The sequence below is a fragment of the Phoca vitulina genome, unplaced genomic scaffold, assembly GCF_004348235.1.
Source record: "Phoca vitulina isolate PV1807 unplaced genomic scaffold, GSC_HSeal_1.0 scaffold54, whole genome shotgun sequence".
Classification (NCBI taxonomy): Eukaryota; Metazoa; Chordata; class Mammalia; order Carnivora; family Phocidae; genus Phoca; species Phoca vitulina.
This window is the reverse complement of record NW_022589757.1, coordinates 5,298,266-5,314,040: the sequence shown is the minus strand read 5'-3', so window position 1 is coordinate 5,314,040 and position 15,775 is coordinate 5,298,266. Positions and strand designations below refer to the sequence as shown.

At 41.0% G+C, this 15,775-nt stretch overlaps 1 protein-coding gene and 1 pseudogene across 1 annotated transcript in view; both read left to right on the top strand.

The window, feature by feature from the left end:
- Positions 1 to 1,164: 1,164 nt before the first annotated feature.
- KMO (kynurenine 3-monooxygenase) overlaps positions 1,165 to 15,775 on the top strand; it is a 51,406-nt gene continuing 36,795 nt past the window's right edge. The window contains 1 exon segment of the mRNA XM_032389282.1: positions 1,165 to 1,279. Coding sequence (XP_032245173.1) covers positions 1,226 to 1,279 — 54 coding nt within the window. The 5' untranslated portion in view covers positions 1,165 to 1,225.
- On the top strand, positions 10,524 to 10,961 carry LOC116622711 (annotated as a pseudogene).

Sequence of the window (15,775 nt, the reverse complement as noted above, 5' to 3'; positions counted from 1 at the left end):
TATGTTGTGAAAAAATAGGGTGTGGGGAAGTGTAAAAGTGTATAAAATTTACTACTACTTATGGACGGGAATGGAGGGGCAGGGGCTTTGGGGGAACAGGGTGACCCAGATACCAAAACAGTGGTTGTCTCCGGGCAGGAGAAATAGGTGCCCAAGGGACAGGGTCAGAAGACTTAGTCACTGTAAGACCCTCTTGTTGTGTCTTTTGAATTTCATACCATGTGAATGTATTACGTACCTATTCAAAATAAATAAATAAAAATGCCTAACAGCAAAAAAGTTTTCTAGCAACTCTAACCATCCTTATCCACAAGGGGCCGCTATTCAATGATGTTTAACTAGTTCCTCACCAGGGAGAAACCTGTATGATCCCTGCTCTCACTAGTGAAGAACTGTCATCATTTATGTTCTTACTTTATTTTACACATCATGTTCCCGGGGGGGGAGGGGAGGAACAACCCTCAATTCACAAATATGCGCCAAAAATTAATATGCATGTAAAATGGGATGAAAGAAGACAAAGACGTAGAGAGATAATAGGAATTCAGGGATGAGTTTAGAAGAAGCACAGGATTAAGGACCTCCCCTGGAGTCAATGCACAAATTCGATTCTAAGGTTTCTAGCATCTGATGCCAAAAAAGGGAAGTGTGGTTAGTGACAAATTCAAAATCTTGCTCGGGAGAGTATTAGTACTAGGAAAAAAAATTTTCCCTGGCGGTCTGTTAAAGTTAATCCGAGAGGACCCTCGAGGTGTGCTTCCTGACTGGTCTTAATAACAAGAATAATCCACCCATCAGTTGTGACACCAAGCGACCTCACTCTCCAAGGGAAGCGTAAGATGCTTTGGGACTTCAGATGAGCGAAGTTTCATTCATGGTTAATCATGAATGAAAAAGAAAGTAAGAATACATGCTGCAGAAGAAGAAAAGCCGAGAGTGCTTTTAAAAAATTCCCTGTCTTACACGCAAGACAGAGAACGGGTGTCTTCACTCGGCTGGATTTTTCAACATTTGGTTATTGCAATGAATTCTCTTTTTTCTTGAAGTTGAGCTGATTGTGCTTCGGGCCACTAAGGAGTTAAATGCTGTGCTCTAAGTTCAAGGGGAATTAGCCCGACTCAAACAAGTGCACCCTGGGCAGTATAAAGGCGGGGAAATCAGCAGCAGGGAGACAGTTTCCTTTGTGACCGGAGCTGCACACTTATATAAAAGCACTTTGGCAGTTATGGAGTCATCTGACATTCGAAGGAAAAAAATAGCTGTCATTGGTGGTGGCTTGGTAAGACTCTATTTGGATATCCTATTCCTGTTAGTGGTGTTATATTATCATTAGTCTGAATAATTATTATAAATTGCTTGCACAGATTGTTCATCTTCCTGTGAAACTTCTCTGATATTTATTTTAAATATGGGATGAGTGGTAATTTGCTCTTTTCGACGAAAGGTATTTTTATCTCCATTAAATACAAAGGTGTCTGTTTTCCCTGGTCATTTTGGTTTAGCATTTCTTAAAAAAACAGAGCAAATTGAATTTGATTCATCCCCATGTTGGCTATGTTTTTAAAACAGATATCAGCGTTTAATAGTCATTTTAGTCCAAATGTTTGCCTCATTTGGTGAATAATTCAGTTTATACTAATAATAAGAATAAAAGCTAATGCAAAATTGTTATGTTGGATGTTCGCTAGTGGGAATAGCACCTGTTTGGTCTCCTGACTTATTTGGCTGGTCCCATGGAGCATGTAAGGTGGTGGAGTGAGGGGCTCCCCTGTTGCTGGGCATAGGAGATGAATCTGCAGAGCCTTGCCCCACACCTAGAAGATGTGGGAGGGGTCTCTCCTCCGCTGCCATTGTTATCTTACCAAAGCTGGTCTGTTTCATGTGGGGCTGCCTCAAGTAGACTGTATTTCCCCCCCTCAATAGAACTCCTATTTTGGAATAAAAGTATCACCATTGGTAAAAGCTTAATCATTTTGTTTTCACCTTTGCTGTACTCATTTGTAGGCTTTTAGCTCATAGGTATTCATTCATTCATTCATTTACTCAACAAAAATTTCTTAAGAGCCTAATATGTGCCAGACACTGTTCAAGGCTGTATAGAGATTAGTATAGTTTATACCACACATTTATTTATCGAGTATATGCCAACTTTGTCTTTTGTTCTGCCTTCCTTATGATCTTTTCACCCAAAGTACTATGACAAGTTCCTCTAACATTTCTGGTTCTAGATTTCAGTATCCTAACGAATGCTGTCACATGCCATGTTGGTCAATGCATGTGACATATGTTGTCATTTCTTTATACAGGGCCTCAGTCCAGGTCTTTCCTATCGAAATTTTGCATGAAGTGAGATGCATGTATTCACCACAATGTCACTGCATGCCTGCTATTTGCCAACACTGCTTTAGTTACTAGGAATACAGTGGTGAACATTCCTGAGAAGTGAAAAGAGAACAGAGAAGAAAACAAATCATTTCAGTGAGAGATAGACATTGTAAAGAAATGCAAATAGGGCAGGGCTGTGGAAAGTCTTTGCGGGCATCTGTTTGGAGTGTGGTCAGGGACGGCCTCTTTGAGGGGAGGATATATGACCAGAGACCTGAATAATAGGAGGAAGCAACCATGTGCGGGGCTACAGAAAGCATTCCAGGCGGAGGAAAGAGCCAGAAGAGAAACCCTGAGGTGTTCAAGGAGCAGACAGAAAGGCAGAAAGAGTGAGGCTAGAGAAGAGGAGCTCCTGAGGCAGGAGAGCTGAGAGAGCCAGCTCCCCTAGGGTCTTAAGAGGGCAGGGCAAGAAGACTGGATTTTACTCCTAGTATCATGGGAAACCACTGGAGGACGTTAGGCAGGAAAGTGAGTTGTGATTTTAAAAGATTCCTCGAGCTAGTGTGTGGAGGAGTGGAAATTTTAAGACACGATGACCAGTTAAGACACTGTTGGCGTTTGTCCAAGACTCAGGCTATGGGAGCAGCAGTGACACCTCTTAGAAGGTCTCTTAGCAAAGGGGAGGTAACAAATGTGTGATTGCATATATGATTTGGGGAGGCATAAATATGTGGGGTCATCCATGGATTTCTTGCTGAGTAACACTTAAACTCTTTGTCATGTAACCACTTCATTATCTGCGCACATGCCTGTGCTGGAACATAGAAGATATGTATTAGAAGCAACTAAAATTTGGGGCGCCTGGGTGGCTCAGTTGGTTAAGTGCCTGACTTGATTTTTGGCTCAAGTCATGATCTCAGGGTCGTGGGATCCAGCTCCAAGTTGGACTCTGGGCTGAGCGTGGAGCCTACTTAAGATTCTCTCTCCCTCTCCCAGTCCCTGCTCACACTCGCTCTCTCTCTCTCCAAAAAAAAAAACAAAACTAAAACTCCTCTGCAAAGGAATTCTATCCACCTTATTGCTCAGGCTCATGCCTAGGAATCATGTTTGATTCCTTTTTTCATTTTATGCGCAGACCTCCATTACTCTTTTACTCCACCAGTAAGCTTTGGTGGCTCTATATCCAAAATCAGTGTCAATTCTGACCATTGCTACCATTCCAGTCCAGACCATCATCATCCCTCACCCACCTCCTGTGTGGTCCCACAGCTTCTACTCTTATCCACGGACAGTCCATTCTCCACATAGCAGCCACACCCATCCTCTTAAAACATAAGTCTGGTAATTATAACTCTTTGCCAATGCCTTCCAATGGTTTCCCATTGCAAGTAAAATAAAATCCGACTCTTTACCAAAGGTTCCACTTGAACTGAGCCTGTCTACTTGGCTGGCTTCACCATTTCCCTGTTTTATGTTTTTTTAATATTATTCATCAGCACCTGGAATTACACCCTTTATTTGTTTTTGAATTTTAACCTATTAAATATCTACTCCAACTAGAATACAAGCTTATATTTACCAGTGTATTCCAGTGGCTGGAACCATGTCCAACATGACTTATTGTTATTATTTAGTTAGTATTTGATAGATGAATGAACAAGAGGGATAAAAAACTCTCTTAAGGATAGGAAGATGAAGGAAATGTCACAATGGACAAAACCTTGAATTTTGAGCATATCATGAAATAAAGTATTAAATAAAGCAATTCAAGAAGGTTAAATTAAAACACAAAGGACAAATTAATTTTCTCTCTCAATTTCTTTCTTGTGTCTTTCTGTTCACCTTTCCCAATCTCTTCCTGCCAACGGGCCATATCCTAGTACCTTACACTGTCTAACACATGAAAGGCTCTCCCCAGCCCCTAAGGGGAAAAACTACAACAGAGTTGAGAACTTTTCCTTAGAAGTCCAAAGGAGGGGTGCTTGGGTAGTGTCTGAAACTCTTGGTTTCAGGTCAGGTCGTGATCTCAGGGTCGAGAGATCGAGCCTGACGTCAGGCTCCCTGCTCAGTGTGGAGTCTGCTTGAAATTCTCCCTCCCTTCCCCTCTGCCCCTCCCGCTCATTCCCATTCTCTCTCTCTCTAAAATAAATAAGTAAAACTTAAAAAAAAAAAAGTCCAAAGGATACAGTGAATTCATCTTACTTTTTTTCAGTAGTAGCCTTGCCCACTGAGAAGCCACCCTAAGAATTTGTCCTTGCCCCACTGTAAGTGATCATCTGACCCTGTGATAGACCAATTAATTTCTTTTCTTTGAAGACCTGTCAAGTCAAAGAGGTCAGAAGGAAACGACAGATCAAGGAAGGAACTCTTATTGAGAAACTAGAGGTGAAAGAAACGAAACCATGATCTTAAACTGGTGAAAGTTTAAAAAAAAAAAACAACTTTAATCTGAATATTTAGAAAGATCACTGTATCGACTTAGACATTTTCCTCCTTGTGTGAAACACTGCTCCCCAAGCCCCCCGCCAATGCCATTACCTCCTGGAAGCTGGAGGGTCATCCTGTAAAGACCTCTTCTCTCCTGAAAATGCCCCCAGGGTTCTGTTTGCCTCTATCACAGGCTTCATCCTATAAAAGTTATTGATATGCATGGTTTATTTCCCCATAAAAGGTATTTACTTTTCTAAATCTTGAGATTGTCTTATCTTTGGGTCCTGCTCCCTCCCTTTTTATAAAGGTTATCTCAGTGCCTTATACCGTCAAACACACTAACATACTTTGTGTGCATGAGTTTGCTTTCAGAAGTGGGGAATCCTGTGCTTACAAGTTGGGGGCAATTAAAAGAAAGGCAATGTTTTCCACCAGAATGGTGTCATAAGGAATGTAGTCCTTGAAGGACGATCTTGAAAATGGATTTGACAAACAACCTCTGCCTTTCAGGCTGGAAGGAGGTCTATGGGTGCAGCTTTCTGATTCTGTAGCCTCGGGGGGAAAAACTGCGACACGAGCTGCCGTACTCTGTGTTAGTAATGTCTTTTCTGTTTTTACAAAGTGACAAGCCAGTGAAGTCGAAAGAAAGTCTCTCTAACCCGTCCAGTACCCTCAGGCTATGTTCCCACTCAGGTCCTGCTTCTGGGGACTGTTTGCAGGGTTTACTGTAGGGTAGAAATGAGCGGAGCCAAAGGGCACTCTTTCAGCAACAGCTACAGCTCCTTGAGCCCTCATTTTTTGGGGGGAAGCCAAGAGCTCTAGCTGAAAGAGCTACCGAGGATTCCAGGCTCAGCTGTGGCCCACTGTCCGAGCCCACGTTCAAAGATGTATCATAGGGTAGCATTGAAGCCTTCCTTCTGTCTCCCCTGCCGACAAGCAACCCCACTACACATTTGTTTTGAGATCCATTATCCCTGTGTTTGACCAGCAAAATGCTCCTTGAAAAGGTATTGAGAGGGTAAAGTCTTTCGAAACATCAGAATAAGGAGACTCGTGAACTTTACGACCTCTCGTCCATAATCATGCCCTCTCTCCCAGTGTTCGAGTCAGGTTAGTGACCTCTGTTCATGAAGTTGCCTTTGAAGCAACTTCACCTTGACTCTAGGAGAGGGTGTATGTCACAGCCAAAAATGTTAGATTTCTCTTGAGGATTTACAGGGTCAGAGGCATCTTGGTGCTGAATTGGCCCTAGACTGGGTTTCTGTCCTCTGTTCTTAGGATCTCTCCACCTCACCTGAATGAGACAAAGCATCTGATAGCGAGGGGACTAAAGTCAGCTGAGACTGCAATCAGAAAATCACTCAGAACACCAGATGGTTGTGTCTTTTAACTCTAAAATTCCATGGCTTCCTTTTCACCCTTCCTCATCCACATATCTCTATCTTTGTTCTCAATCTAGTTGTTATAAAAGCAGAAATCAAATGTCACCCAGAATTTTCACTTTTGCCAAAGTCAATATCCTAGACACATAGAAACCATTGAATGTTTTATAGTCTTGTGCCAAGGCCTCTGTTTTATTTTTCTGCAAATATTAATGAGACAAACCATGTAAAGAACGTAATTACTATGAGCCTTTATTCTTATTTTATTGATATGAAAGTAAATAAAACTCTATTCACTCCACTCTTGATTTCTACTCCCCAGGCACTGAGCCCTGTATGTGAGAAATGCTCACTTCATTTCTGCACTAATATCTAGCACCCTCTACCAACAGAAGGGGAGTGGATTTCTCTGTGGCTGTAGAGGTCATCCTGAATTTGCTCTGAGCTAAGGACAAGTCTTGATCCCACGCTCTAGCTCTCCTCAATCTCTTTTGTAGCTTTCCTTGTGCTCCGATCCCTCTCATCAAACAAATTTATTCTAGCTGTCTCCCTTATTATTTAGCCATATCACCATTTCTCCAGGAGGTGTGACTAACGTTTTGAGATTATTTTTTTGCTACCCGGACAGCCTGTTAAGGTGTCCCATAAATTCTGCTGTTAGACCTATGTGATACAGAGAACTCACCCTTTAGAGTCTGCTTCATTTATTGCTTTGTGAGCAGCATCTGAGATGAAACCAGTAACTTCAGGCAGCTCAAAGCTTAACTGCCTGTTTTTCTTTCCTTTTCAATAGGCCCCAGATATTCTCGGACAGTTAGTCCATGATCCACACATACATCCGCCCAAGACCTCAGTGAGGCCTTGCCTTGAGAGACACAACTGTTCTTCAACCTAGGAGAAATAAAACGCAATGAAGAATCTTTAACATGGTCTCTCAAAAACACCCGGTCTGGGGGATATTCAAAACTCACAACAAAACCGTAAAAATAACTTGTCCCACACACTCTCAGTTTCTTTCGCCTGCTTTGTAGCTATTCCAAAAACAAACCAAGAGATCTGGTCAAATCGTCCGACACTCGCAGCTGTCAGCATCCTCTCTCCAGCTCATTTTGGCTTGCCTTCTTCCTCTCCTCTCTGTCCTCTTTCATTCTGCTGTTATCTTTATTTGCCCCTCGTGCTAAGGCCCAGGAGCCGCTGGGGCATCATTTCATTACTTCAGTCTTATCAAAGGAAATGAATGGGTGCCATATGATTGTTCACAAGCCAAAAAATTAAAATAACCTCAATGTCCAAATATAAGGGCATTGCGTACAATGAAATGTAATGCGATTGTTTAATATTTTGATTTAAAATATTTTCTGACATGGAAATATATTCACAAGATCCTGTTCATTTTTTAAAACAAAATCATAAAATCTACAACCTGGTACTATTTTTAAAAGAAATATTACATGTTTTATATCCATAGAAAATTTTAACACTGGTTCTCTCTGGTGGTAAGATTGTGGAACATTACTTTTTTCCTTCATGTTTATCTAATTTTCTAATTTTTTTATTAAAAAAATACCAATTTCTTACCAAGTATCAGGTATTGTGGTTTGGACTAGAAATAGAAAGTGATAAAATACAAACTTTACAAATATCATTATTCTCTGGGCACTTACAGCCTATGGGAGAGTCAGACGAAAATGTAAATAAATAATTCAGTTCATCGTGGGAGATATTGAAACACATATTCCTATAGGCATCTGTGGAATTACAGAAGAAAAGGCAAATAAGTCTTTTGGAGGAGGAGGTATCAAGAAGAATTGCACTGAGAATATGAGTCTTGAAAGAAGACCAAACATTTTCCAGATGGAGAAAGCAGGAAAGGATTGTTCAGGCAAAGGGAACATTGTATTCAAAGGCATGTAAGTGTAAAAATGCATGGCATATTCAGTCAGGAAATATGCAGTAACTTTGGTATGCTTATTACAGATAGGGAATGGGCAAAAAATGAACTGAAAAGAGAGGTCGCGGTCACATGTAAGAATCTTTTAGGTCATATTGAAAATTTGGGACTTTTCCCCACAGATGTATGAGGAACAAATAAAGGAATATAAGACAGAAAATGCATCCTCTAATTTTTGTTGTAGGAGACACCTAGTCTAGTGTGGAGCATGGCTTTAATAGGTGGAGACTGGGAAGGAAGGATTTTCGGAAATCCATCAGAGTAGTTCAGGTGAAAGCTTTTCAGGGCTCTCTGAAAAGAGAATGGAGGGTAGGGTAGGAGGTCTATCTTGAAAAAGTCTCAAGGAGATCAACAAGACTTGTTGTCTAATTAAATATATATTGGCAAGTAGAAAGGGATGTTAAACATTCCCTGAAGTATCCTGGTTGGATGAACTAGTGGGCAGAGCTGCTAGTCTCTAAGCTATGGAATCCAGAAGGAGGAGGTTTGAAGTTTGAGGGAGGGGAATAACTTGGATTTGAGGCATGTTGAGAGGGAGAGACCTGCATGACCCCGCAGGTAGAAAGAGGTTCACTAGTCAGAGATGAGTTCAGGAGAGGGATCAAGGCTGGAGAAAAAGTCCTAAGAACCCCCACAGAAAGTCATCATCATCAAAGGAGGAAGATCAAAACTATGCTTGGCCTCAGAGACCAAATCCAGATGATACAGGCTAGTGAGTTCAGGGTAAGGTTTAAATATGAAAACACATAGCATATGCAATAATATCATGTGCAATTCTAGCAGATGGAATCATTACTAACCAAGTGTGAAGACATTTTTATGTGCTTATTTCATGGTGAGTGCTGCTAACAATCTGGTTCTTTTCATTACATTCATATGTTCAAAGATCCAATTCTTGAGAAATCAAAGTATAGTTGGACGAGTGGGAGGTATAAACAGGCTCTTCTGTTTGGTGACAAACTCACAAAGGCCTAGAAGTCTTAGGGAGAGTTTTATACATTTCATTAAGTCAAAAGGAGTTGACACATGTTTAACATTACACTATCAGGTTAATTTCAAGCACATTATAATAAAGAGGCATAAAATGCATGACATTTTTATAGTCACCATGCCCCTTCCTACTAGGGTCAGCATTTATAAATTAAAAGGTACAGTTTTCTCATTATCATTAGACACTTGAATGATCACTGCTGGAGTGGTCACATGGGAACCCACGGAAATTTGGCGAATCCTCTTGATAAAAGTAGGGCAGCAATGGGGCACCTGGATGGTTCAGTTGGTTAAGCATCTGCCTTTGGCTCAGGTTGTAATCCTCGGGTCCTGGGATCGGGTCCTGGGATTGGGTCCTGGGATCAAGCCCTGAGATTAGACTCCTTGCTCAGCGGGGAATCAGTTTTTCCTGTCCCTCTTACCAACCCCCCCCCCCCAGGCTCCTGTGCTCTCTCTCTCATAAATAAATAAAGTATTTTTTTATTTTTTATTTTTTTTAAAGATTTTATTTATTTATTTGAGAGAGAGAGAGAACGTGAGAGAGAGAGAGATCATGAGCAGAGGGGAGGGGTAGAGGGAGAAGCAGACTCCCCGTTGAGCAGCGAGCCCTACACAGGGCTCCATCCCAGGACCCTGAGATCATGACCCAAGCCAAAGGCAGACGCTTAGCCAGCTGAGCCACCCAGGCACCCCAATAAAATATTAAAAAAAAAAAAAAGCAGGCCAGCGAAACACCATAGAAGCATACTTCAGCATTTACATAAGAAATTTTCAAACAGTGTTCCTAAATGGTAAGTTAATCATCAACAGAGTGGGCCAGGATGGGGTCAAAGAAAGCACATGACTTGCAAAGAAGGAAGTAAGAGGAGGCAGGAAAAGAAGGCAGAAAAATAGAACAAAAGGGTCAATCCATAATTACGTAACCAACAATCTCCTCAGAGCTCTGCTCATGCACAAACGGACTAGACTAGTTGTTAATAAAGCTTTTAATTTGCCAATTATTCTATGATCAAAACAATCTACTCTTATGGACTTTGGATGCCTCAGAACAAATATAGAGACGTTTCATCATTGTCCGTGAACTTGGTAGAACTGTCCTATCTCTGTCAAGGCAGAACTGCCAGAACTCACATCACGGAAAGTGTGGGTTGCTCCCAGGTGTCCAGCCCTGTCCCATTTCCTCTGTCCCCTCACCACCTTCATGTCTGGTTATGCTCAGAAGCCAGCTGAGCCTTAACTGAGAGTTTGTGGTGGGCTCACAATGGTGTACACACATTTTCCTTTCCTTTTATATCTTTAGGTCTAATTAGCCTTCTTGCCAGCGTAACCACTAAAGAAGGCACTGACCGTCCCGATTAAGCCCCTTTTATAGAAAGTGAGAAGGGGAAATAAAGGTAGAGTGGAAAAAGCACTTGAGTACCTTCGGCGTGGCAGAGCTGGAGAAGCAGGGTAAGAGGGAGCCGTATGTCCCTGGAAGTCCCTGAGGCAGCCTCCGCGGAGGAGCAGAAGGAAATGGAAGATAAAGTGACTAGTCCAGAGAAAGCTGAAGAAGCAAAATTAAAAGCAAGGTATCCTCATCTGGGACAAAAGCCTGGAGGTTCAGATTTCTTAGGGAAACGATTACAGAAGGGGCAAAAATATTTTGATTCTGGGGATTACAATATGGCTAAAGCCAAAATGAAGAACAAGCAGCTTCCCACTGTAGCTCCGGATCAGAGGTCACTGGTGACCATATTCCCACTGCACACGACCTTCCTCAACAGAAACCATCCCTTGTTGCTAGCAAGCTGGCTGGCTGATTAAAAGAGCTGAACTGCATGAATCTTCTAATTCCCATTATTTCTCCTTAATATGTTACTTCTCTGCTTTTTATTTCCTTTCATTCACCAATTTTCCCAATTTATTTTCCTTTCATTCACCAAATTTCATTCAAATTTGTCATTTGAGAATGACAGCTTTGCAGGTAGCCGTAGTGTGTGCTGCTATTGTAAGGGAATACACGTGTGTAGAGCTTTGGTTAGTTTTAACAGTGCACTGGTAAAGAGAACACGTTAGAGCAACATAAAGTAATCTACTTGAAAATAATTGTATGTATTACCTAACTTCTAGTGTAGGACTGATTCAACAAGTAACAAGCAAGTTTTACAACTGTAATATTTTGGCTTTCTTTAATTCATCTTAATTATAGCTTTGTATGTTACTCTTATTTACTATAACCTCTATTGTATTGATTTCTTCTGTATTTTCCTTTTGGATTTTGTAAAACAGAAGTTTAAGACCACAAGTTGGAAGGAAGATCACATTCTTCAAACAAAAATAGATGGGGCTCTGAAAGATTAGTTTCTCTGTGCTTGAACTTGAATGGCTTTAAACCTGTTTCAGCTTTAACAGTAGAATTTTACTTGGGCAATATTTGCCCGTTCTGGTGTAAAAAAAAAAAAAAAGCACTTTATTAGCCATGTTACTAATCCTTCTGGCTGGACCTATATAATATCTACCAGTATTCGTTTCTTTTAGTTTTACTCGAACTTTAGTTACACCGAATTGGAATTATAGTCTTTGTTTCAGAACATACTATGAGCATACCATGGTCTTGGAGAAGACTTTTATTTACTTTTTTTTGTTTATTAATAGTAACAAGCAGCAGCAGTAACTGAACTCACCACTCAACACTAGAATTAACACATTGCTGGTGACTTAGATCAACTTCTGTGCTTCTCCCTCACCCATTATAAGCATTGCCTTGAATCTCGTGTTTATCATTCTCTTGCATATATATATGTATATATATATGTATATATGTAGGTTTTATGTATGTGTGATATATTTATCTCATATCTGTACACATAAATAATATGCATATATACTTCTAAAAATTACGTATATATGTATATCTGTGATTTAGCTTTACTCATCCTTATTAGACTATCATGCAGTATGAAATCATCTGGGACTTATTCTTTTCATTTATAGTATTACTAAAATATTCATATTACTGCCTTTCATTGTGTGAATATGCCATAATTGATTTGTTCATTCCTCCCTGATGGCCATTTGGGTTGTTTCCAGTATTTTTGTTTGTATGTTAGTTGTGAAAAGTACTGCTCTGAACATTCTGGCATGTGTCTCCTGGATGTACGCCCTGAGGAGACAAGGTAGATTTGTCAGAGGTCATCGCTAGTAATGTGTAAGAGTTCCTCCAGGCCCTCATTCTCTCCAACACTTGACTTTTCATGAACCAAGATTATATTTAATCTTACTTCCAAATTACTTCATCTAGCTTTATTCCAACATTCCTGACCCTGTTGGTCTCCTGATCAATATCCTTCCCCGTCCTGCTCTCCACCAGAAAAGGAACAGTGAGAATTATGTGCTGTGAAAGAAAGAGAAGTTTCTCAAGCCTCTCTCTTTTCCTTCAGGGAGACTTACTCCATTTAGCCTTTGATTGTCTCTTTAATTGTTTTCTAAATGCCACAGAACAATATAGCCTTCGGGAGAAATTAACTTTATTGTATCAACTTCACTGTAGCCTTCCAGTTTTCTCTTCCTTAATGCAAACTTGTTACTGCTATTGCCCTTACTAGATAGTCTTTAACACACAAATGGAAGGAATGTAGATAGACGGGCAATTTTTCATAAATCGGAAGAAAGCAGAGAAGGAAGAAAGAGATTTAAGATGTTTGTGTTTAACAAGGGAAATCACCTGTGGTGAAATCAAAGGAGCTGTGATTAGTGAAACATAAAAGGCTCTAGGGCTGTGCTGGAAAGGAGTGAAAAGTGATGGAAAAGTTGTTGAGACACACAGTGTTCTGTGCTGGGCACCAAGTCATGCTATTAGTGGAGACAGCTTGACCACTGCTGGGAAAGTGATACCAGCAATCAGAGAGGAAGTCACTTCAGATTGAGGAATTGAAAGGAAAGCAATCAGATAGAGGGATTAAAACGAATACAATTTGTCATGATCTCTTCAGACACATCAAATGCTAACAATTAACGTGTTCATAATTTCAGGAGTGGCTGCACAGGGAAAATTGATTTATTATAACTTTTGTTTAGAGCAGTTTTAGGTTCACAGCAAAATTAAGGGAAAGATACAGAGATTTCCCAATATCTCCAGCTCCCATACATGCACAGCACCCCCTATTATCAGCATCCTCCCCCAAAGTGGGATATTTAGTGCAAGTGATGAACCTACATGGACACATCATCACTCAAAGTCCATAGTGTACATTGAGCTGCATTCTGTGAATTTGGACAAATGTGTAATGACATGTAGGTACCATTAAAATATCATACAGAGTATTTTCAATGTCCTAAAAATCCTTCGTGATCCATTTGTTCATCCCCCACCCCAACCCTGGCTTATTTATTTTAACCAAATAGTTGAGCATAGATTTCTTGGTTGGCCTTACAGAATATTAAATATGTGGATTGCTTTGTAAAAATTAAATTTGAAACCTTTCCACACACTTAATGGTTTAAATAGGGACTAAGTTCTTAAAATAACTATCATCAGTCTACAGAAACTGAATGATACGAAGAAAGTTTGGTGGCCGCAGTATCAATGAATGGTGGAAGGGCCTCGAGCTTGAACCACTGGATGATTTAAAAAACAAAAAAAACCCCAAAACCAAACACCAAACCAAACAAAAAAAACCCCAAACATAAGTGCTTAGGTGTCAAGGTGTCTTGGAGTAGAGGAGTAAAAACTGGAGGAAATAAAAGAGGAATCGGGTCTGCCTGTGCCTGCATCTGGACTGACAAATAGGCCCTAAACTCTGACCTAGTGCGCGGCCCTCTTCTCAGCCCCCACATCCACCAGGGAGCTGCTGAGAACCTCTGAGGCCTCCCACCTCCCAGATGTGCCCCCATCTATCTTTGTGATTCTTGTCTCCTACTTCTCGCTGCTACCTTCCCTTCCAAAGCCATCCTCCCTTCTGTTGTCATCAGTCAAACTCTGAGTCACTTCCCCCCAGTCCTGAAGACTTCAGCACGTCCACATCATCTTTTATCTATATCCTAGCACTGCCATCACCCTGAGCGACTATCAAAGTTCACATTGTTGACCCATGTGAATCTCTAGCCCCTTCATCCTTGAACTACATGCTTCCAATATCTTCCATCTCCACCATACTTCAGCCTCCAAGTCCCATGACCCATGTTGGACTTGGACCTCGTCATCCCACAGAACTGCCCCAACTAAGATAATAGAGGCAGACCTCAGATTCTGATTAAAAACCTCCTAACTTCCTCCCTCAGTTCCTGCTGCTACATCTGCTCTTCACAGGGACCTCCTACTTCTCCCTGTTCAGGAGCCCTCCTCTGTCTCCCTTCCATTTCATCCAACTTGGAGTTACTGTCCATCAGTCCAAGTAAAATCTTCAAGTCCTTGCTTTCCATCCCATCCACATGGCCAAAACCCCACCCTGTTTGGTTCCAATCCTCTGCATAGAAATCCAGGCTGCAAGAAAAAATATAACATAACCTCACATCTTGGTGCCACTATAAATTCGCAGTCTTCATCTACAGCTGTGTCTTCAATGGTATTCAGACACTCTTCTAATTTATTGATAAAAAGCTCACGTTCTGGAACCAGACAGGATCCACTTGAATCTTCACACCAACTCCAGCCCTCACTAGCTGTGTTACCGTAGGTAAGCCACTTCGCTTCTCTTGCCTCAATGACAGTACCCGTAAGACAAGATAACGGCAGTGCCTCCTTCATGAGGCTGTAAAGATGAGGTAGAGTAGATTGCTGGGCATAACAACCACTTCATGGCTATCATACATGAGCATTATTATTTCCTAAATCCGATTTCTCTGTTCCTTCTTTCTAGTAGATACTTTTAATCTTTATCGTGTGTGCCTTCTACTTAGAAAACCCTCCTCTTGACTCACCCACCCTTAGCTGGTGCATTCTTTTGGTCTCCAGGAAGTCATATCCTATCCCACTCCACACCCGTAATTTGGCTTGAGGGTCTTTTCTCTGTCCTCTCCTATTGTTGATCATCTTGTGTTATAATTGACTGGAATCCCCTCAAGAAGCCTGGGTATATCTTGCTCTCTGTTGTATCCTTAACACCTAGCACAAGGCTGGCACATAGGAAAAAAATTAATATATGTGTGTTAAATACAAATATACAAATAATATTAGAAAAAATGAAGACCTAGACAGGACCGTGAACTTCCTGAGGGCTGCTATTTTCTCTGGATCACTTTCAATGCCTAGCAAGGAATCTTGTAATACTTCTGAATCAATAAATATTTTTCAAATAATAATTTTTCTGTATCTCTTGAGAGTTGTTTTTAAATTTCCAAAAGGATTCCTACTCTGTCAACTTGCTTCTTCTCTAGATGTCAAAATAGTCTCACTCTTCAAAGTTCAACTGAAAAGTACTGTTTTCCATGGAGTTTGTTTTACCAATCCCTTTGTTCTGGCTGTCTATTGCTGTGTAACAAACCACCCCAAAACCTAGTGGCCTAAAACAACACTCTATCACTATGCCTCACAGTTCTGAGAATGGTCTGACATATGGCTGCAATCATCTGAGAGCTTGAGCGGGCTGAATGTCCAAGCTGGCACACTCCCACGGCAGGTACTTGGTATGGGCTGGTGGTGAGTCAAGAGCTCAGTTGAGGCTCTTGTCTAGAACAACTGCAAGTGGCTTGTCCCTGTGGTTTGGGTTTTTCATTACAT